Raw genomic sequence first — 22,529 nt, forward strand, 5'->3', positions numbered from 1 at the left:
TGGCCCTCCTCTCTCTCTCTCTCTCACCCTTTCATTCTTGTCTGTCCTGTCTAATAAAGGCTAAAAATGCTCCAAAAAATATCTTCAAAAAAAAAAACAAAAATAACATAGGACCTGAGATGGAGCCTTGGGGAACACCACAGGACACAGAAGAGGAAGAAACTAAAAGAACAGACCTAAATTATAATCAGTGTCGACATGTTTGATTTGAACAGACACCTGACAGTGTTCTTTGTTACTGTGGTAATAAAACAATGTTTTTCTCTCTCAGGTTGTCACATTGCACAGAGAGCAGCTGTGAGTATCTGGCCTCAGCTCTGAAGTCGAACCCTTCACACCTCAGAGTTCTCGTGCTGAGCAGGAGTGATCCAGGAAAAAGAGGTCTGAAGCTGCTGACTGATTTACAGAAGAACAAATCTAACAGACTAGAGACACTGAGAGTGTGATGAAGTGAACTGGACCAGATAAAAGACACTGGATCATTTTCTTTCTTCAGTCCAGACCAAATGATGATAGGAAAACCCAGAGTTGACTAGTTGAACTAGTTCATAACCAGCTCTGTAGCAGCAGTTATCCAGACGGTGGATGTGACGGGTGAGTCAGAGCAGAGGAGGAGGAGGTATCCTGGGGAAGATGAACTGCTTTCACAGTATTGAGGCCTCCGGTGATCATGGCTGCTGTTCTGGTGCAGCAGAGGTCTGATTTTCTTCTGCAGAGCAGCGAGCTGGAAACTGTCCATCTGGACCTCCTCCTGCCTCAGCAGCGCCTCCTGCTGGAGAAGCTCCACCTGACAGAGGAGACCACAGTCTGAGGTAAACACACTCAGAGTCAGAAATAAAATGCCATGTGTGCTGAGCAGAGGCTTCCAGCTTTAATGTGTTTGTTTCATGGAACTACAATCATTTGTTCATATTTTAACGTCCAGTGGCGTCTAGCAGTGAGGATTACAGATTACAACCAGCTGTAACTTGCTCTCCAATATGATAAAATGTCTCTATCTAGAGTCAGTGTTTGGTTTGTCCGCTCTGGGCTACTGTAGAAACATGGCGGTGCAGCATGGTGATCTCTGTAGACCAGGACCTGCTCCCTGTGTAGATATAAACGTCTCATTGTGAGGGAACGAAAACACAGTGATTCTTATTTTCAGCCGATTAAACACTAAAGAAAACAGAGTGATTCTATTCACTTTAAATCAGACACACTGGAGCTTTGTTTGTTTCCTCTGCAGCTGTTTAAAGCTATAAAAACATGGATCAAGGAAGTGATGAGATGACTGGTGGCTTTCTGTCAGGCTCATTTAACTCTTGATCACATTTGATTTGTGTATTAAAAACAGATGATTCACACTTTGAGCTCAGTGTGAGGCTTGTGGAAACCAGTGCTCCTTAAACAGTTTGTTAAATCTCTTTTATTCTAATTGAAATGAATGTGATAATAAGTCCAGAGTCCAGCAGCAAGCAGCAGCTCTGGGGTTCAAGCCAGCATGGACTGAAGGATCGAGATGTTCCACAGTTTACCACATGAAAGATAACAAACAGGTTTGATGATGGACAAACTGTCGCTCAGTACGTTTCCATGGTAACAGTGAAGTGGAGCTTTCTACTGATGCTTCCTGTTTGTACGCTCATCTTATCTGATGAAGACATAGGAATTGAAAATGCTTGAAAAACCTCGTATTTGTGTCAAACTTGAACATTCCCTCCGTTCATTCCAACGGGAAAGAAAATGATGACAATTTTGGGAAGTTTGGAAAATGTGAATGGTGACAATACAAACACGCATGTCCTCACTGAGCTGAACATTTTGATGCTTGAATGAAGTGTTAATGGTGAAAAATGTGGAGGGAGTAGTGTGACAAAAAAGTGGGCAGAATTTTTGTGTAGAATAACAGAGTGAGAAAGTTCTGCAGCATTCACACCTAATAATCCCTTCAATTTCAACAGGAGCGCCTGCGGTCTGTGCTCGGCTCCTAATAATAATAATAATAATAATAATAACTAGAACTGTAAGCAGTTATGAACGGGGGCCAAGCCTCCCCGCGCAACTCGACCTCCACGCCCCATGGAGCCCACGAAAGTCGGCCCCAAAGGACGATTGGCTCGGGGCGGGCGTCAGGACACAGGCCACCGTCTGAGCTGCAGTATTCTCCGTAATGGCGAGTGTGCTGGAAGTGCCAAAGGCTGAATGTGTTTGTTGCAATAAGTCACGCCCACTTTGACCAATCATTACCGACTGTCCCCGTGATATTTCTGGGTTTACAGCGTCCACTAGTGGCCAATTTGCGCCAAAGTTGGCACCGAGCCTCTGAACGACCTCTGAAACAAGTGTGTTTTTGACCGGGCAAAATTCTTTTCATAACTTTAGATCAGGTCCATCTCAAGAGCCGAAGTTTCATGCACTTTGGACAAAATCTGTAGGAGGAGTTTGAAAAAGTAGGTTTTGGATGTGTAGCGACTTAGCGAAAGAAATGTGGGGCGGAAGTGGGCGGGGCCTATGTCAGAAAATCCAGCTGTATTCAGGAAATACGTGGATATAAAGTTTATGAATATGTGATTTAAAATGTGGAAGTTACAGGAAAAAACGCATTTCTGTCTGTTATAGCGCCACCTAGTGGAGTATCTGCGCAATTTTTGGTATGGGAGGTCTGGATTGGATTAGCTTTAATAATCCCCAAGGGGGAACTGGATTGCCACCATGGCCAACATACAGTACAACAATAAGACATAGACAAAATATACATATACAATAACGTCACCTAGGTGTGCAGTGGTCCAATACAACAATAGCAAAATGACCAGAAAACAAAATAAAATAAATAAAAAATAAAGATTAAAAAGAATAAAAAGAGTACAAATGCAATTTAAAGTGCAGTGTACAAGGACTAGTATAGCAGCAAGACATGACATCAGCAATCCAAATTAAAAAGCCTGGTTGCTGCAGGAACAAAGGACTTCCTCAATCTTTCTGTAGAGCATCTGGGCAAAAGAAGCCGCTTACTTCTGCCACTTCTAACAAAAGTGCTATGCTATGCAGGGTCAGTGTCCTATTCTACATGTACTCTATAAATTTCACAGCATTCAGTGCAATAGTTCAGCTGATATAAATGTTTGTTGTTTATCTTGTAATAAGCCACGCCCACTTCGACCAGTCATGACCACCTTAGACATATGGCCTCAGGAATGGCCGTACATCATACCCACCAAATTTCATAAAAATCGGTGTAGCTGTTTAGGAGATATAAACTTCCCATGTTTATAGCGCCCCCTAGTGGCCAATGTTCACCAACTTCGGTTCACACCCTCACAGTCACATACTAACTAATGATCTTAGCTTTGGTTTTGGTAGCTTTTAATTTGCCAAAGATACGGAACAGTACGCGTTTTCATAGCTAGCTACAAAGATTTGTTCGTTAATAATTCGCACATTTTTTGACCGGGCAAAATTCTTTTGATAACTTTAGATCAAGTCCATCTCGAGAGTTGATGTGCCGAGTTTCATGCAGTTCGATCAAAATCTCGAGGGGGAGTTTGAAAAAGTAGGTTTTGCAGTTTTTGTAATTTTTGGCAAAAAAAAAAAAAAAAAAAAAAAAAAAAAGAAGAAGTTGGGCGGGGCCATGGACACGTGATGCAGCTCCATTCAGGGAATCATGAATATTAGGCTTTTGAATGTGTGACAAACGGTGTGGGAGTTACATGCCAAACGCGTTGGCCTAGATTGTAGCGCCCCCTGCAGGTGCACGGGTGTAATTGTTGAGGTCCCTGCAGGGGTCTGGACCAACCCTCCAAATTGCACCGCCCTCCCTCGCACTGTGTATTCCTGCTTGCATACGCGTTCCCCAGGCCCCGCGGGCTTGGCCCCTAATAATAGTTAGTCCCCTAACGATGATGTAATCACTTACAAGTTTCAGATTCAGGAATGAAGAGAAACAAACATGGTTCAGAAACATAAAGTGAGCATCTCTCTGCTGTTGTTCAGGGTGTGAACATGTTCAAGGGAAATTCCACCCTAAAATAAAATGACACTAGCTGTGTGAGTGTTGTATTATATTCATATCACATTAAACAAAAAGCGGTGATTCTGTTGTTGGTGATTTTGACAGACAAACATTTCCTGTTGGAGTCTAATGAATAAAACGTTGTTATAAAGAGACAGAATAAATGTGACAGCACTTTCCCTCAGGTCACGTGTCAGGCAGCAGAGAGACTGAAGGTTTTAACGTTTTGCTTTGTTTTTTACAGTGTACAAACGTGTCCTCCCTGCGGTGACGTCACGGTTTGGTCGCGGTGTGACCTCACTGTGTAAATTCTGTTTTTCTCCTCAAACGTTTCTCCTGCAGATGAACGTGAGTGACGTCGTTAATGTGAAAACAGTCACTTCCGTCTGTGTTTCCACTTTGAAAAGTCTCTCGCTCCGTTTCCGGTATCCTGCCGCTGGGAGTCACATGACGCCTCGTGCTGCCTTCACGGCCTCCGATAAAAGTCCGGGAAGAAAGACGTAGACACAGAAACAAAGTGAACGCAACACACACAAGCTTCAGTCCGTCAAACAGAGTTTGAACTGAAATTTAAAAAGACAGAAAATCCGCAAAATATAAATGATGAGATGAGCAGAGAGAGAGAGAGTTAAACAATGAAGATGAATGGTGATAAATTTATAAAAGACAGAACAAAAATACACACACACACACACACACGCACACACATATATATAACATATGGGTGATGGTGGTGTGTCTTCACCCAGACTAACTGTTCCTAGGACTCCACTCTTCTGGACAGAGACGTCAGATGTTGAACCTGAATCTGCCGGAGCCACTCTCCCAGTTTGGGGGTCACAGCCCCCAGTGCTCCCAGTGCTCCCCTTACCACTGGCACCACTGTTGCCTTCACTGCCCACATCTTTTCTTGCTCCTCTTTCAGCTTCTCGTGTTCCTTCTTCCTGATGCTGCTGTCTTCTTCTCCTGTCGTTCGTCCATCAGCAGTTTGTCAGTCTGGATCTCAGCTCGCTCGTTCTCCGCCACTTCAGGACGTGTCCTCCACTGTGACCTTGGGACTTCCAGCCCACACTCAGTGCAGATGTTCCTGTACACTGTGCCAGCCACTTGGTGATGGCGCCCCACTTCCTGCCTGCACCTCACACCCTGCTGTGATGTGCTGACCTGTCGCCGGTGGGATTTCTTGATGTCGCTCACTTCCTCAATCTGTCGGTGGAACACGGCGTGCAGGGTCTCGTCCTTCCACGATGGCTGGTCCTCCTCTTGTGCTGCCTGAGGTTTTCACTCAGCAGCTCATCTTCCTGCTGTGCTCCTGGATCCTAGCTGTTTCGGACAGCATCAACATACATATTACCCAGCATTCATCACTGCACAGAAATATCAAAGAAAATTAATCATTTCATTGAAGAGTTTTTATAGTCTGTTTATAGATTTTAAAGCACATCATTTTGTTTATTGCTGACTGTTTTAAAAACTAAAAAGCAAACCGTGACACAGACGGCTTTCCCTTTTAAGGACACATAAAGTAAATGTCACCGTCTTTGAATTAGAAATATTCTTTTTTTAATCATTCCTCTTTGAGCACAGGAAGATATCCAGGGTGGCCCCTCCCCCCAGTGGCCCCAGAGCAGCCACACTGCCTGCACTGTGTGTATCTACGCCCCTGTGACAGGCTGCTGTATCACAATCAGAAATACTTGACTGATCAACGAAGGGAAATTATGAGTCCGTACAGTCGCTCTGATGGAAAGAACAGACAGTTATCAGAAGTGAGAATAATGAAAGTAGAGGTGTGACCAACGCCTCAGTGCAGTGGAGAGCATCCTCACATCCTGTATCACAGTCTGGTAGGGGAACTGAGAGGGAGGCAGAGGGTGATAACAAACTGCTGCCTCCCCTCCATCCAGGACATTTACATCAGCAGGTGCAGGAGCAGAGCCTCCTGCATTATGAGGGGCCCCACCCACCCTGCTAACGGATTGTTTGCCCTCCTCCCCTCTGGCAGGAGGCTGAGAAGCCTAAAAGCGAAACAACAAGGCTGAAATCCAGCTCCTTCCCCGAGGCGCTGAGGCTGGGGAGCTCCCTGTCCTCCCTACCTGCAGTAAGCCACTGACTATGTGACCAACTGCACTTTATTATCTTTATTGTTATTTGCTGCCATCTTGTGGACACTAGTTTGGACCGTCCAACTGCACTACATGTTTTTATGTGTTTTTATCCTCTTTTATTGCCTTTGTTATTGTATCAGGACCGGAGTACATATTTCGCTCTGTAGTGTGCACACATGTACTGAGTGACAATAAATGAACCTTTGACCTTTGACCTCTGAAGTATGTAGATAGAAAGTCATACAATGAAATAGAAATAAAAATGTGCATCATGCTGCAACGTTAACACCAGTACATTAGATATTAAGAATAAAATATATATCTTCACTGTGCTGAGTCTGTAAGTGTGTAAAGATATACAAACGTGTTTGAAGCAGTGTTACATTCATCATATAGTGTGTTCACCACAGTACACACATCAATAGAATAAGCATAAGAAATATGTTCAGTTATGTGCATGTGTACATAGAATCATTTGCTCATATATTTGTTTGTGATGTTTCATTTTTCTTGCTTGCACTTTGTATGATGACGAATGTCCGCTCACTGTTTGCGTACATTCATCATCTCGACAGCTTTTTGTTTTGTGAGGAAGAAACTGTTGACAAGTAAATAAATGCAAAGAATTTATTTATTGTTTGTAAATTTTGTGAATGTGAAATTTAGCGACAAGTGAAATGAAATGGATTTAATTTGAGTGATATCTTTCCTCAGCGCATATGTAAAATTACAGGACACAATAAATGAAGCAAGTTTCAGGATGTGATTCACAAAAAGAGCAGCGTCACCTTTCAACTTTATTCACACATGATTCAATCAATCAATCAATGTTATTTATAAAGCCCAATATCACAGATCACAGTTTGCCTCAGAGGCTTTACAGCAGACGACATCCCTCTGTCCTTTGGACCCTCACAGCTGATCAGGAACAACTCCCCAAAACATGTAGTGAATAAAATCTGTGGATCTTTTGAGATGAAACTTCTCTGACCTCATTAATCAGGAGAAACTTTTGTTGTAAAGACCAAACTTCTGTCCTGTCGATGTCACAAAATTACTCCAATAATTTATTTTTTGGTATTTTTATTATTAAAACTTTCTCTTTATTCCAAGCTCCAATTAAATGTTTTTAAAATTATTTTTACTTTTTTATTATTATTATTATTATTATGATTCGCTCTTTATTTCAAAGTCTAGTAAAATGTTTTTTGTATTCTTTTTATTTTTTATTATAATAATCCTCTCTTTATTTCAGACTCAGACAAAATGCTATTTTATTATTTTTCAGCAGTATTATTCTCTATTTATTTCAAACTCCAATACGATGCTTTTATTTTTATAATAATTCTCTTTTTATTTGATCTCCAATAAAAAATGTATAATTACATTTTTTGAATCACAATTCTTTCTTAATGTCAAATTCCTATAAAGATGTTGTTTTTTTGTTTTTTTTTAACATTATAATTCTCTCTTTTTTCAGAACTCCAACTTTGTTTTTTTTATATATATATATTTTTTATTTTGTATTATTATAAGTTTCTCTTCGTTTCAAACTCCAATAACATGTTGCTGATCACCGAGTCTATATTTTAGGGTCACGAGCCTCATACCACGTCACAGTGTCTTTTTTCCCTCCTCCGGTCCGTGAAGGCAGCACGAGCGCTGGTTTATTAGCGCAGGACAAACAGCAGCTGGGACCATCAGTCCACACACACACTCAAGTGTCCCGCTAACGTGCAGCACAGAGGACAACATGTGATGTAGATCTTCACCGATGGACGTTTACGACTCAAACTGAGAGGAAAGACACGTTTTGGACTTTTGTCCTGCAGAGACACAAACAGCCCGCCTCGGACGGACAGTCTGCAAACTCCTGGAGCAGCGCTACTAATAAGAACTTGTGGAGGGCAGTTGGTTTTGTGTTTTCGTTGTGGGGAAGTTGGAGAGATGTCTGAGCCAGAGAAGAGCGAGGACATTCCTGATGAGTCTGCAGGAAAAGGAAAAGGAATTCCAAACGGAGGGAATCCTGCAAAAAGCAAAGAGGTGAGAGTGAGTCAAGTCCCAGCTGATGCTTGTGCTGCTCACACTGAGCTGTGTCTCTCACATGACAGCAGTAAAGTGAGGAGGAGGAGGAGGATGATGGTGGTGGACTCTTGTCCCTTCAGCCTCATAAAGCAGTTAAACAGTGAAGGAGACAGTTGACACAAACTTCCAGCTCTCACAACATGTTGGTGACAAACTGTGTCTGCGCCTCTCTGATGGGACACTTTGGTTTCTGTGTCTCATCTGTTTAAAGAGTCACTTTGGAAACTAAGTCAGCTTCATGTGAAGGATTCATTTGAACACAAGGCAATGATTAATGTGCAGTTGGCCCGCTTTATGTCCCTTTAATGAAGTCAGAGTGTTAAAATCACTTCATTCTGTCCTGACAGACAGGACAAGACCTCGAGTGTCTCTGCAACCAACCTTTAGATCCACTGCCACTTCATCTGTGTGTCTTTAATGATGGATCAGTCAGTGTGTGACAAGCCAGGAATATAAGTTCAATATAATTAAAGTGACGTCTTCAGATTTCGCATTCGTACAACCAACAGTCCAAAACTCTGAGATGATGAATCGATGATCAAATAACTGCTCTTTTCTTTCCATGTGTTGATGATTTATAGTTTGATCTCAGCGATCCAACACAGCAGCTCACACACAAGCTCTTCCTCTGTGAAGCTGAGATCTGTGTGTTCAGACTGTCGCAGGTTTTCATTCAGCTGCATCATGATGAAAATAACAAACAGCTGAAAGCAGCGATTTCAGACTTCAGACAGTTTCTGATACTGGCATTGAAAATAACTCAACAGGTTTCATGACCAACAGACGCTCATTCATTTATGGTCGAACCTGTGCCGAGCCACGCCCTTCTTCTGCTCTGCCGTCGCCCCCTGTCGGTCTGTTGCAGAAACATTTTGGGGACGCGCTTCGACAGCTGGATTAAAAATATCCACCAGGTTTAGTGATGTTTGGACAATCAGCGCGTTCTCATCCCAACATGGCTGCTCTGTCAGTGGACTCTCACGTCTGAATGTGACGCGCTAGGCGACCTCCTGCGTCTGGCCAGTCTGACATTCTTCATAACACACAAAGAACTAGGGATGCTGCGATCCAGCTTTTTCCCTTTCGATCCGATACCAGCGCATATTTCTATCTCTCTGTTCTGACTAATAGGTTCACTTTTTTTTACTACTTATTTTGTAATGTGGAATAATAGAAAAGGCTTGATCAAGTGCTATTACTCAAAATGAGAATAACATACACATTTTAACATAAAATAGGCAGTAGCATTAAATAAAATAAATAAATAACATCTCTGTAGCGACTCTGAGACAAATTAGAAAAGGCCAATATAAAAAAATCAAACAACTTTAAAAGAAAGCTTTGTTTGACATCTCTGTTCCATAAATAAAAAAGTCCTAACTTCCAAAGTCAGTTATCTCTGCTGCCAGTGGCAGCCATGGTGCTGCTGCTGCTGTGTGGTGGAAACATAGAACTGCAGGGACCAAAGTTCACCAAACACAGAATATAGGTCATCCAACTGTTCAAAGTCCAGGGCTCCAATTCAGTCCAAAACAATGCTGTCATTGCTCTTCACTAACACAAAACTGCAAACCAAACGAGCAACAAAAACAAAAGTAATCAGTCAGTTCACTAATCAACCCCTCCTACTCCACTTTCTGCAGTCCGAGCATGGAGTGGAGATTTTTTTTTCCAAAAAGATGAGCATTTCAGCATGCTGAGCTGTCAGCCTGCTCCTTGTCTCAACGATAAGTGACGCTGTGTTAAAGAGCCTCTCGCTCTCAACACTCGTGCAGGGAGCACAGAGGAACTCCGCTGCTGTTGTGGCCAGGGTGGGGAATGGAGCTCTGTTGACTCCCCAGTAATGGAGAGGATTGTTCTTACGTTCAAGAAGAGCCTCGCTGAAGTAGCTCTCTATTTCAAGCAGTGCTCCTGGGGTGATCTGCTCAGAAGGACCTGCTGCTGCCCTGTTCTCCTCCAGTATCTCATGGAAGATGCTGCCAAGGCTGCTGCCGGCATCCTCCGTCCGTGGAGTCTTCTCTGCTGGCTCGGACACGGTTTCATCAGATGGGGGCCTGGTCTCCAGCGCCTCTTCAATTTTCACCACCTCTGCCTTTAATGCCTCCTTTGCATGTCCTGAGGTGTCTGCATTCGTGAAGTACCTGGTGTAATGAAATAATGCAATGCATCAGAATATTTTTTTCACCCAGTGTGTAATCAAGGCAGCAGTATCTGTAGTGAAAAGACTAAGTTGGATCAGGACACTCCTAGTCATGATGACAATAATGTAAACACAGTGATTCTTTAACTTACTGTATTTTTTCTTCATCTGTGCAATAGTTAATTTATTATCTGTTTATTATTATGTGATATCTTTAACAGTGAAACACTAAAAACACTATTCTGGTATCTATGTAAAATGTATGTATGTACTGTTTGAATACTGTATGTATGTAATATGTTTTTAAATCAAAATGGAGGGCACTCATAATTTCACTGTATCATATATAGTGACAGTAAAGGCACTTTATCTGATCTTATCTTATGCAGTCACGACATACAGGGTAATACCAATCACATTATACAATACAACAGTCACACAGGCTACACACAGTCATATTATTAACATACAGTTTCTCTCCCTCACATCAGATTAGGCTAAAGAAATGGAACAATTTAATATGATTTCCTTACTTGTCTTTATACCCAGGATCCAGAAGCGTTGCCAAGGCATACAGGGGTTCTGATTCCACGTCACCAAAACGTCTGCGAACCGCATCCAGAAGGGCGGCTTTCATTGTTTGGATCCCCTGGTCATCTTCGCTCTCCTTGCTGAGGAACCGTATCAGGACATGAACAGAAGGGATGACATCAGCTGCGGTGGCGGAGGCGGCACTGACATTAGTTGTTAGCTCTTGAAAGGGGGCCAGAACCTTAGATGTCTTCTCTAACAGGCCCCACTGGTTTCCTGTTAGAATGCCTGGCAGGTTGTATTCAGATGAGGAGGCATGCAGTGCCCATTTCTGATGAAGAAGGCTGTCAATCATGCACCTGGTACTGCTCCATCGTGTTTGCACATCCTGCTGCAGACGCTTGGGTGTGATTTTCAGCTCATCTTGTAGGTCTTCAAGGCGTGAATAAACCAGGGGGGAATGTTTAAAGTGCCCCACTATTTTTCTCCCGGTGGCTAGTGCATCACTTACAGCTCGTTGTGACAAGACCCCCTCATGGACTATGAGCTGTAGAGTCTGCGCAAAGCACCCTAAGCTTGGCACACCCAGCTGATCCATAGCCTTTTTCATGTCAGCAGCATTGTCTCTCAAAACTACATGGACCTTCTTTTTGTCGACCTTCCACTCACGTAGCATCTCCTCCATGGCTCTCATGATAGCGTCAGCTGTGCGTGAACCTCTAAACTCGCGTGCGTGTAACACTGCTCTTCTCAAAGTAAACTCAGCGTCTACCCAGTGCGCAGTCAGACTCAATAATGACATAGGACATACACTTGCACTCCAAATGTCGGTCGTGAAGCTAATGGCACGAGCACTCTCCACATGTGCGAGAAGGAAATCTCCAACTTCTTTGTACATCTGGGGGATAGCTGTTTCACTGAGGTAGTACCGGCTAGGCATAACATAGCGAGGCTCGAGGTGTTCAATTAAGCGTCGGAAACCCACGTTACTCACAAATGACAGGGGCTGGTCGTCACGCACAATAAACTGCGCAATCTTTTCTGTTATTCCTTTTGCCTTCTTGCTGTCTCGTTGGATTTGTTCACGCTTTTCAAATGTTTGTGACAACGTTGGCTGTGCGAGGGAGCCGGAGGGCTGTTGCTTCTTCGCGAACGAGGTCTGCAGAAACTCTGCATGTTCCTCCGTGTGATATTTCTGCAAATGCTTGATGAGGTTTGTCGTATTAAACCGACTGGCTCCGCCGCCACCGCGTGAAACTTGTGTTTTACACGTTTTGCATTTGGCCGTTCCGTCTTTTTCGCTTTTCAGAAGGAAGTACTGCCACACCGCTGTTATCATGTGACCTCCCCCTCCTGCTCTCCTCTCTTCGTGTGTTACAATGAAGTGCTGGATGGAAAAGCTGGAGCGGATTTGTGGAATGGAGTGCTAGTGTCGCAGTGCTAGTATCGCACTTTTCCCCTGCAGTGCGATCCGATCCGATCCGATCCACGTTTTTTGGCTGGATCGCAGCATATTTTCGATCCGCGATCGGGATCGCAGCATCCCTACAAAGAACGTTAGTGAAACACATAGGCCTCACAGAAACATGCGTTGGTTTGGGGACAAGTTAGTGGTCACGTTACTCGTTCCACAGGCGAAGGACCCCGGACACATACAGTAAATACACCGGTTGTAAGTAACTTTTAACACACGTGAGTCTTTGTGACTCTTGGCTCTTGTCCCCTAACTAACGCTTGTTTCTGTTTCACTAATGATATTTTCACCTGATTAAGTCACATCCTGTTATTTGCTCTGTAAACCTAACGTTACAGCAGCCTACAAGCATGCTGTGTCAATAAATCAGCTCAGACACTGTTAGAAATGTAGTATTTAGCCTAATAACATCATGCTACAGCAGTGATAACGTCAGCTTTAGTCAAATGGCTCTAGCTCTCCTGCTAAATGTCATAAACTCATTTTCCCTGTATGTTGACATGATAATGGACGCGTTTCCCAGATCGCTCTTAGCTTAAGAAGATCTTTCACTAAGAAGGAGTTGTAAGATCGAGCTGAGCCACTCTTAACAGTCTTCTTAGCCACCAAACGCTCACAGATCCAGCCGCGTCAGGCACATTAATATTACACTGAGCAAGGAGATGTTACAACAGTACGCACCGTATATATTTTGATCTATTTTATACTTCAGATTTATATTGTTTAGCATTAATTGGTGACAGAAAAGAACGAATTTCATTCTGCAGGGAAACACGTGTCCTTACTGTGCATATGACAATAAACACTTTGAACCTTGTTTTATGAAGACCCTGTGTGCGCTGAAAGCTGTGGCACAAGTTACGCACTGAAATCTGGCGGAAGAAAAATAATAATAAGATGAAAAATAAGTATCGATGTGCCTGACATCGATGGATTTAGTGTCCAGCTCCTGTTAAGATATAAACAGAATGAAAGCTGACAAGGTAATTACAGATATATAACTTGTCTTGAGAAATAGCTTTCAAGTTGAATCAGAGATTAAATGTATTTTCAATAGAGGCAACTTTTTAAATTATTGCTTTCTTTTCACTTTCTGCATCCATTTAAGATTTTACTTAAGGTCGCTCTTTAAGAAGCTCTTAACAGGAGCTGGACACTACCGCGGTGCTGAAACTAAATCAATGGATGTCAGGCACATCGATCAGCCACCACTTCATCAGCCATAAGTCACTCACAGCGCTGCTACCTAACGCACTAATTCCCTGCTGCTCGTGTGTATGTGTGTTCTAATATTTCTAATGAAAAACTAAGACGATAAATATTTGTTAATGACTTATTGTCATGATGAAAACAAGACTACACCTAAACAAGAAGTAGTCTTGGTAAGAGAATCATCAGGAAATGTATTATATTTAAACAAAAAAACAGAGACGCCTTGCTGAGGCCGGTGCCGTCTCCCACCACCTCCAGGAAGCTCCCCACTGCGTAAAAATGCAGCGCAGCCAGGCACTGCACCTCCGGGTGCCCTCCGGATGTGTGGAGACACTAGTTGATGAGGCGTTGTATCTCAGCACGGAGCAGCCGGTACTTCATTTGGACAGCCTGGTCTGACAGCACGTCCAGTGGGCTGACACACAAATGTATTTACATATACGGTTTGGCATCGCACAAGGCGACGCTGTTGGTTAGCAACATGCTGTAAAGCAGCCATGGTATCTCACACACGTGTGATGTGGCAACGCCTTTATGTAGAGTAGCGGGTGGAGCGTCCCTTGATGAGGTTCCAGCTGAGCTCAGTTACACGTGTCAGCTGCCTGGTATCTGAATGTCGCAGGTTTGGAGGGTGGATGTGTTTCTGTTGTGCCCTGATGCATTTTTTGGATGCGGTAAACTGTCTCATATGTGCATGCAGATGTGGGATATGTGCGGACAAATTATGATAAATGATAGTCATGATGATTCATTTGATTTGTGTGGCTGATGTGCACAGCACATACAGGAACACACTTGTTATTCCTCATACTTATTTTCGTCTTAATATTATTCAGATTTCAGTGCGTAACTTGTGCCACAGCTTTCAGCGCACACAGGGTCTTCATAAAACATGATTCAAAGTGTTTATTGTCATATGCACAGTAAGGACATGCGTTATCTTCTTAAGCTAAGAGCGATCTGGGAAACGCGTCCATTATCATGTCAACATACAGGGAAAATGAGTTTATGACATTTAGCAGGAGAGCTAGAGCCATTTGACTAAAGCTGACGTTATCACTGCTGTAGCATGATGTTATTAGGCTAAATACTACATTTCTAACAGTGTCTGAGCTGATTTATTGACACAGCATGCTTGTAGGCTGCTGTAACGTTAGGTTTACAGAGCAAATAACAGGATGTGACTTAATCAGGTGAAAATATCGTTAGTGAAACAGAAACATCGTTAGTTAGGGGACAAGAGCCAAGAGTCACAAAGACTCACGTGTGTTAAAAGTTACTTACAACCGGTGTGTTTACTGTATGTGTCCGGGGTCCTTCGCCTGTGGAACGAGTAACGTGACCACTAACTTGTCCCCAAACCAACGCATGTTTCTGTGAGGCCTATGTGTTTCACTAACGTTCTTTATGTATCATGAAGAATGTCAGACTGGCCAATCAGTGGCAGAGTTGGGCCCGGAGTCACAAATAACGCATTTCGACTGACACAGAACCGCCACGGTGCTGGTTCCTGAACCTAATTAAGTAGGCTACTTACAACGGCATGAAAGACAATAATAACAACACTACAGGTTAAAAGGAGATCTCGCCAGCTTCATACAAGTTTACGTTGGTCACCGATCAGTGCGGGCATCTAAGAGGAAGTGACAGTGGTGGCTCATGGGAATCAAAACCTTATTGCGAGGGAACGCAAAAGTCAGTCCAAAAACAATCTCCCGACTTGACCTTTAAGGGGCTCCGTACTAAACAGTTAACATGACTCTGGTCTTGACTCTGACCTTTCTTCTTCATCAATGGGTTGAGGAGGTACATCTGCCTCCTCATCCTCCTTGCTGCTGGTAGATGGCTTTATCCAGGAGAGCAGAGAGCTGCTTCCCTGGGCTGCCTGCTGTAGCTCCCTCTCTTTTTCTTTTCTCAGCCTTTCCTTTCAGCATTATGCTGCAATTGGTAAATGAAAAGAGACCAACAGCATGAATAAGACTGCTTGGTGACATCACAACAAGGCAGACGGCTGCTTTTTCTGCAGGCGCTTGGGAATCTGTCATTTAGCAAATAAATTACTGCCAGTGTTAATTATGTAGCCTAATGTAAACCTACACAATACTAAATATTCAGCTAAAGTATAGTGATAGCTTCACATGCTGTACCAATGGGGGCATTATTATTACACGCTTTTAATGGAGAATTGATCGATGATCATGTCAACATGGGCCACATACAGTACACTGTAAAAACAACAACTAACTTTCAAACTTTCTGTTTGGTCCAGAGGGCAAAGGGCAGGTGCTATAGCACCACCTAGTGTCTATCTGTGCACACCACTGTGCAATATGTTGGGGGGTGGGGGTATGTGTTATCTGATGTTATTTATAGCCTACTGTACTGCACTGGGGAGGGGATATGTGCTATTTGTTGTTATGTTTACTGTACTGTTTGTCTGTGTTTTTATTATATGCAGTACATGTGAGTCCAAGACAAATTTCCCTATGGGACAATAAAGTATATCCTATCGTGTCGTAACTTTGTAAACTTGATGCTCTACCTGTACGCAATGAGAAAACGGTCATCAGATTGTGCGACTTGTGTACAAAAGTCTGGTAAAAGTAGAAGTACTGATTAAAGTTCTTTACTGAGTACGGTATATGTAAAAAAAAAAACAAAAAAAAAGTGCTGGCTCTGAAATGTACTCCAAGCATAAAATAAAATATAGCCCTCTGAAGGACATTTCTAATGCCTGTTTCTGCGCAAAGCTAAAAGAACCTCACGTCATATTGGACCAACAACAATTAGATGATTGATCGATATATTGCCAACTTTTGAATCAGTCACCAACTGTTTTGATGTTTATTTTATGTTTAATTTATCATTTTGAGTCATGTTTAAGAAGAAAAAAGTCCAGATTCTCTGATTACAGATTCTCAAATGTGAATAATGGGAAGGTGTGCAATGATGCAAAATAAAAATAATCTTTAATTCCCCTCAGAATAGTGGCAAACTAATAGTGGCAGTAGCCTCCAGATCTCCTCAAGTGTAAATTAACTGCATAAAGAGGGTTATATTTTAGTACATTTCAGAGCCAGAGCCAGCACTTTTTTTTTTGTTTTGTTTTTACATATACCGTACTCAGTAAAGAAGTTGCTCTCTAATGGCAGAGACCGGATTGTTTTCCCCCTCGGCTCTAACCGGATGTGACGTTTGTGGGCGTTCCCGTCATTGCCGACTGTATATCTACTGAATCAATCATTTAAACCCAGTTAAACTTTCTTGTAAATAAACCCATGTTTGAAGATTCAGTTCCTGGAGTTCTTGGCTCATTTTGGTGTTGCTCCTCTGTGAAGTACTTCTGGCCTAATGTGTGATTTTCTTTGCCCTCCCCCCCAGTCAGGGAGTGAAGGAAGCAGCTTCCCGTTTCCTGCTCTCAGTCTGTCTCATGATCTTTGTGACCGAGTGAGGACTGTAAAACTTTTGGGCAGCTCCAACATCAGCACAGTGAGGTAAGATAAGGACCTGTCTGTGTTTCTATCAGCAGCGGGCTCTGACATATCAAAAGAAACTGTCTGTAGTGGGAGGAATAGAGGTCAAAATAGTAGCAGGAACAATAGCATGCACTGGTTACACTAGCTTCTTGTACATGTATCTTGAGTTTTGCAGGGCCTGTTACATGGTACCAACACACCTTGCTGTAATAGAGACTCAATAACTGGTTGGGTTTCAGCAATTGCAGCAGCTGAAAGGGGATATTGGTGTTTATTTGGAAATGGCAGTGTTGGTTTGATATGAATATGCACAGGAGCAGCAGATTGTGTTGTTCCTGCTTCATCTGAGTGCTGTGACCACAAGCATACAGACTGGTCTTTCAGAAGAGGATGTGAGTGCTGCGTGTCTGTTAAAGAGGAAGTGCTGAGTCTCATACTGACTGTGGTTATTGGGAAGGTTATGAAAAGGACTGTGGGCGTCGGTCAGGACACAATGATGAGAGTTTGGATGCAGTTTATGGTATCTTTACTGCTTGTTGGTAAGGCACAGTACAGGTATACAGGCATGGGTCACAGATGGATAGGGTTGTACAGTACTGTTGTTTACGTATGTGTGTGTGGTTTCTACAATAGATACAAACAGGAATAATAAAAATGAATGAAAACATTATAAGCACTACTGATGTAATTAACAGCACCACTACGGTTTTCTACAGCACACAATATCAACCCATGTGTCTTAGCTTAACCCCACACATTCCACCATATAATCTCCTCCAAACTGCACAGTAACTACTACAACACAAATAATGATCCCTACAGTCATATACGACGCTCAGCGAGCTTAATTGGACATCAAAGGCGGACCGCATTAACCTCGCGAACGGTAAAATGGCTGCACCTACTAACACAACACATGACCAAACTGACCGCAGATCTGCTATTGTGAATGAGATCTGCACATAGAAATATTCACATAAACATCCCAAAACATATATGAAAGAAATATGACACATATGTTTGCTTAGAGCACATTATGTATAACGCTGAAGTTACAGAGCTCAGAACTACTATTGCAATTGGTCTCAAAACCTTACACTTAGCTAAGCAGCTAACACAGTAAAGCAGTCATATCAAACAACAATGCAAATGAATAAACAGAATGAATAATCTACTTACTCTTGTCAAAGACGCACATGAGAACAACAATGCTGCACAATGGAGAGTTGTAACTTTGGCAAGTGAACGTGGAGAATAAACGTAACTGGCATCTACTCTGTGACTTCTATAAAAACACTGTAGAAGAAGAAAGACGCATCAGGTAGCATGAATAGTAGTACAACACTGCCCCCAAGTGGTCATGAACACAGAAACCAATATGGCAGGCAATAAACGAAAAATATATTTGGAGCCTTTCTAACAGCCGCCCCCGAATGTACAGAGTACATTCGCTCCAAAGAAAGGTGACACAGTCTTTAGGTCCTACTGTGGGGTGGCGGTAACGGTGGTGCTGTCCTCCTCACCGGTCGGGACAGCTGGCAGGACGACCAGCCTGGCTACTGGTCTGGTGTAGTCTCGATCTCCGATCTTCACATCTGCTGATCGGACGTGGCCATCAGCACTGGGGTGGACCCGGGTGACATGTCCAATGGGCCACAGAGCTTGTGGAAGATGAGGATCCACCAACATCACAACGGAGCCCTCTGCAAGATCAGCTGGGGTAGAGTGCCATTTCTGGCGGGTCTGCAGGCCAGGCAGATAGTTCCGCAGGAAACTGGACCAGGAGCGATCTGCCAGGACTTGAGAATGCCTCCAGCGATGGCGGCTCAGTAGTTCAGTCTCTGGATAGACGATCTGGGGTAAGGATCCATTTGGCCGCCCCATCAACAACACATTGGGTGTCACGGGATCAAGGTCGGTGAGGCTGGAGGAGACGTAGCCCAAGGGCTTAGAATTGAGTATCCCTTCAACTTCAAGGAGCACTGTCCTAAGTACTTCCTCTGGGACTGACTGGGCTCCCACTGTGGTGTACAGGGCCGTTTTCACGGAACGGATTTCTCTTTCCCAGACTCCTCCAAAGTGGGGCGCAGCAGGGGGGTTAAAGTGGAAACTGATCTTCTGTTTGGCGAGCTGCTGTTGCAGATCTGGTGCCAGTGCAGTGAAGGCCTCCCGCAGTTCCCTTTCTCCGCCCAGAAGTTTGTTCCCTGGTCGGAGTATAGTTCGGCAGGAGTCCCTCTGCGGGCGATGAATCATCTAAGGGCCATCAAAAAGGAGTCGGCGTCGATGGTGTTCAGGAGATCTAAGTGGACCGCTCTTGTAGTGAGACACTTAAAGACAATCCCCCACCTCTTCTCCGTGCGCCGTCCCACTTTGACTTGAAAGGGCCCGAAGCAGTCCATCCCCGTCGAGAAGAAGGCCGGCTTGAACATGCGCAGGCGAGCGGGAGGTAGGTCTGCCATTTTTGGTATGGATGGTTTGGCCTTCCACCGCCGGCATTTTGTGCAGGTGTGTTGATAGTGGCGTATCGCTTCACGGCCCCGCAGGATCCAGAAGGAGCGACGTATCTCTGCGAACACCCTTTCTGGCCCGGAATGGTGCAGACGGCTGTCGAAGTCTTGGATTAGGAGTCGGGTTGAAGGGTGACCAGGATCCAACACGATGGGGTGCACTGTAGCCTGGTCTAAAGCTTCAGCCCGGCGAAGTCTGCCACCGACAAGAATTAACCCCTCCGCTTTGTCTATCTCAGGTGACAAGGTAAGCAATCTACTGCTAGATGAAACGGGTTTGCCTGCTTTCAGGAGCCGTAGCTCATCTGGGAAGCTGTCACGCTCGGCACGCTTAAGTATGAGTACCTCTGCATTGCGGTAGTCTTCGGCAGTACAGCTCCCTCTCTGATCTGCCGCCCCTTGCAGCTCCTGCGCTGTAGCTTCTAGCAGCTCCTTCCAGGTGTCACACTGCTTCGCTCCCATGTTTTGTGTGCTTGGTGTGGTTGAGGTGACACCACACAAGGTTGACTTACGGATCTCTGAGGCGTCGTCATCAGGTTCGCTGTTGGGCTTTACTGGCCACTCATCTGGGTGCTGAAGGAGGAATGGAGGCCCTTGACTCCACCTGTTGGGCTCCACAAGGTTTTGCAGGGTTTTGCCTCTTGTGATGTCGTCAGCAGGGTTCCTTGCTGAATCCACATAACGCCATGTACAGGGACTCTGAATTTCTGCCACTCTGGTGCCGACAAAGGTCTTGAAGCAGCAGGATTCTGACTGTAGCCATGTCAGCACCGTTGTGGAGTCCGTCCACAGGATGGTCTGATCTATTTTCAGGGTGAGCTCCTTCTCTAAGAGCTTTGCCAGTTGAGCTCCAGTGACAGCTCCGCACAGCTCCAATCTGGGCATGGAGAGAAGTCGCTTAGGGGCAACTCTGGACCGGGCCAGGAGGAAGGACAGATAGCTTGGCCTTGACTGTCCACCGTTCTCAAGTACGCCACCGAGCCATAGGCCTGTTCAGACGCGTCACAAAACACATGGACTTCTCGGGTGATGCTGGACTCATCCACCTCCACTGGCCCATATGCCCGAGGCAGGGTGACTTTAGGCAGGTACTGTAGTTCATCCTACCAGTCCTTCCAGGCTTGTAGGAGGTCTTGGGGGAGGAGAGGATCATCCCAGTCTCGTTGTTTTTCCCAGAGGCGTCTGACCAGCATCTTGGCCCGAGTGGTGTAGGGTAGTATAAACCCCAAGGGGTCATACTGACTGGCTAAGACCCTGTAGATATTCCTCATAGTTGGAGAGCTGTACTCTATGGGTCGATGCTTGTAGCCTATGGTGTCAGTTTGACAGTGCCAGCTGAGTCCTAGGGTGGATTCTGGGGAGTGTGCGCTGTCTTGTGCGAGCCAGAGCTCGAGGCTGTCAGACCGGGCCTCCTTGGGTAGGTGTTCAACAACGCTTGGCAAGTTGCTGGCCCACTGACGTAGTTCAAACCCACCGGATGCTGGGAGTTCACGAAGTGCGTCTACCGTCTGTCTGGCGGTCTCAGGAGTAGGCAGGCTCTGCAGGAGATTATCAACATAAAAATACTTCTCCATAGATTCAATTTCAATTCAATTTTATTTATAAAGCCCAATATCACAAATAGATAACCTCACCTTATCTCCTGGCTGGCTATGGTCAGCAACATGTCGCTACAGGGCGAACGTAGCACAGCACGGGCTGCAGGTGGTGCCGAACGGCAGAACCTGCCATTCAAACGCTGCTGGAGGCTCGTCCCTGGTCAAGTCACGCCACACGAACCGTAGGAGGGGGCGATCTTCAGGGAGAAGGCGGACTTGGTGGAACATCCCCTTTATGTCTGCGCTTACTGCGAAGGCCTTCTCCCTGAAGCGCAGTAGCACACCCAGCAGTGATGCTCCAAGGGTGGGTCCTGGCAACAGCGACTCGTTCAGGTTCTGGCCTCTGTACTGATGGGAGCAATTGAAGACGATGCGGTTTTTATTGTTGTGGCTCACCATATGGTGAGGGATATACCACGCCTCTCCTTCTTGGTTGACATCCTCAGGGCTCAGCCTTGTGATGGAACCTGCATCCACCAGCTTCTGTATCTCTGTGCTGTAGGCTTTGGCACACTCTGGATCTTTAGCTAGTCGTCATTCTGTGCTTCGCAGATTTGACATGACGGCTTCTTTGGGTGCATGTAGGAGAGGCATATCTGCCTTGCGCAGAAGGGGCGTGGCATAGCGAAGAACTCCAGCTATCTCCACGCGGGTGGTCTTCTCTTCTAGCAGGGCTATGGCTGCTTGGTCTTGCCTCGACCTGGTTACCCCCTTTTCACTCCTGAAGGGAAGGGTGTCTATCTGCCAGAGTCTTTCAACATGCTGGAGGAGTTCTGAAGCTTGTGGGGTGACCGACGTGAACAGACATTGCTGTGGACGTAGAGACTGCTGGGTGTACCTCGCTGGGCCCTGCAGGGTCCAGCCCAGTCTGGTGCGGACAGCGGTGGGCCCACCTGAAGCACCCTGTCTGACTGGCTCGATGGAGGTGATTAGTTGTGGGTGGTCGGAGCCGATGAGAACCAGGGGTTTGGCGTTTTCAAAGGGCTTAATTGGCAGACCAACTAGGTGGGTATACTTCTTCTGGAGGCAGTCCATTGGGTAAGAGTGGGCTGCCAGCCCAAGGCGAGCTGAGGTGAAGGCCCTTGAGACTAGGAAGCTGGTCTTTGGTTCATAAGCAGGGGAGATGTGGAAGGATACTGAAGAACCCCGGAGGGTCTGGACATCCTGTCTGATGGTCCTCAGAGGCAGGTCTTCCCGCGTGCCTTGAATGCCGAGCTCCCGGGCAGCAGCTGACAGGAGCATCGTCCTTTCAGAGCCATCATCCAGGATGGCGTAGGTGTTTAGGGTGCGATTGCCATAATGGAGGAGCACTCTGACAACCTTCAGCGAGACCCGTTTGTCCTGGTGGTCGATCAACATAAAGAACCTCAGTGGTGGAACTCACCAAGCAGCTCTCCTCCTTGG

At 44.9% G+C, this 22,529-nt stretch overlaps 2 protein-coding genes across 22 annotated transcripts in view; one reads left to right on the top strand and one right to left on the bottom strand.

Annotated features, from left to right (window-relative positions):
* Positions 1-22,529, top strand: part of LOC144458314 (NACHT, LRR and PYD domains-containing protein 12-like) — a 97,899-nt gene that overhangs the window by 32,205 nt on the left and 43,165 nt on the right. For 3 of the 21 annotated variants that reach the window (XM_078166688.1, XM_078166698.1, XM_078166690.1), the window contains exon 1: positions 14,778-17,038. The exons of 14 other annotated variants lie outside the window; for them this stretch is intronic. In XM_078166688.1, coding sequence (XP_078022814.1) covers positions 16,896-17,038 — 143 coding nt within the window. In that variant the 5' untranslated portion in view covers positions 14,778-16,895. Of the gene's footprint in view, positions 1-14,777; positions 17,039-22,529 lie in introns of those variants that run through there. 4 more of the 21 variants (XM_078166693.1, XM_078166694.1, XM_078166692.1 and 1 more) reach the window with 3 other exon arrangements.
* Positions 9,803-10,993, bottom strand: LOC144462567 (zinc finger BED domain-containing protein 4-like). Its single transcript, XM_078166724.1, has 2 exons — positions 10,861-10,993; positions 9,803-10,328 (listed from the first exon to the last, which is right to left on the bottom strand). The coding sequence occupies exons 1-2, from the start codon at positions 10,962-10,964 to the stop codon at positions 9,803-9,805; spliced, it is 630 nt and encodes a 209-aa protein (XP_078022850.1). The 5' UTR covers positions 10,965-10,993.

This window comes from Epinephelus lanceolatus, chromosome 3 (genome assembly GCF_041903045.1).
Source record: "Epinephelus lanceolatus isolate andai-2023 chromosome 3, ASM4190304v1, whole genome shotgun sequence".
Classification (NCBI taxonomy): domain Eukaryota; kingdom Metazoa; phylum Chordata; class Actinopteri; order Perciformes; family Serranidae; genus Epinephelus; species Epinephelus lanceolatus.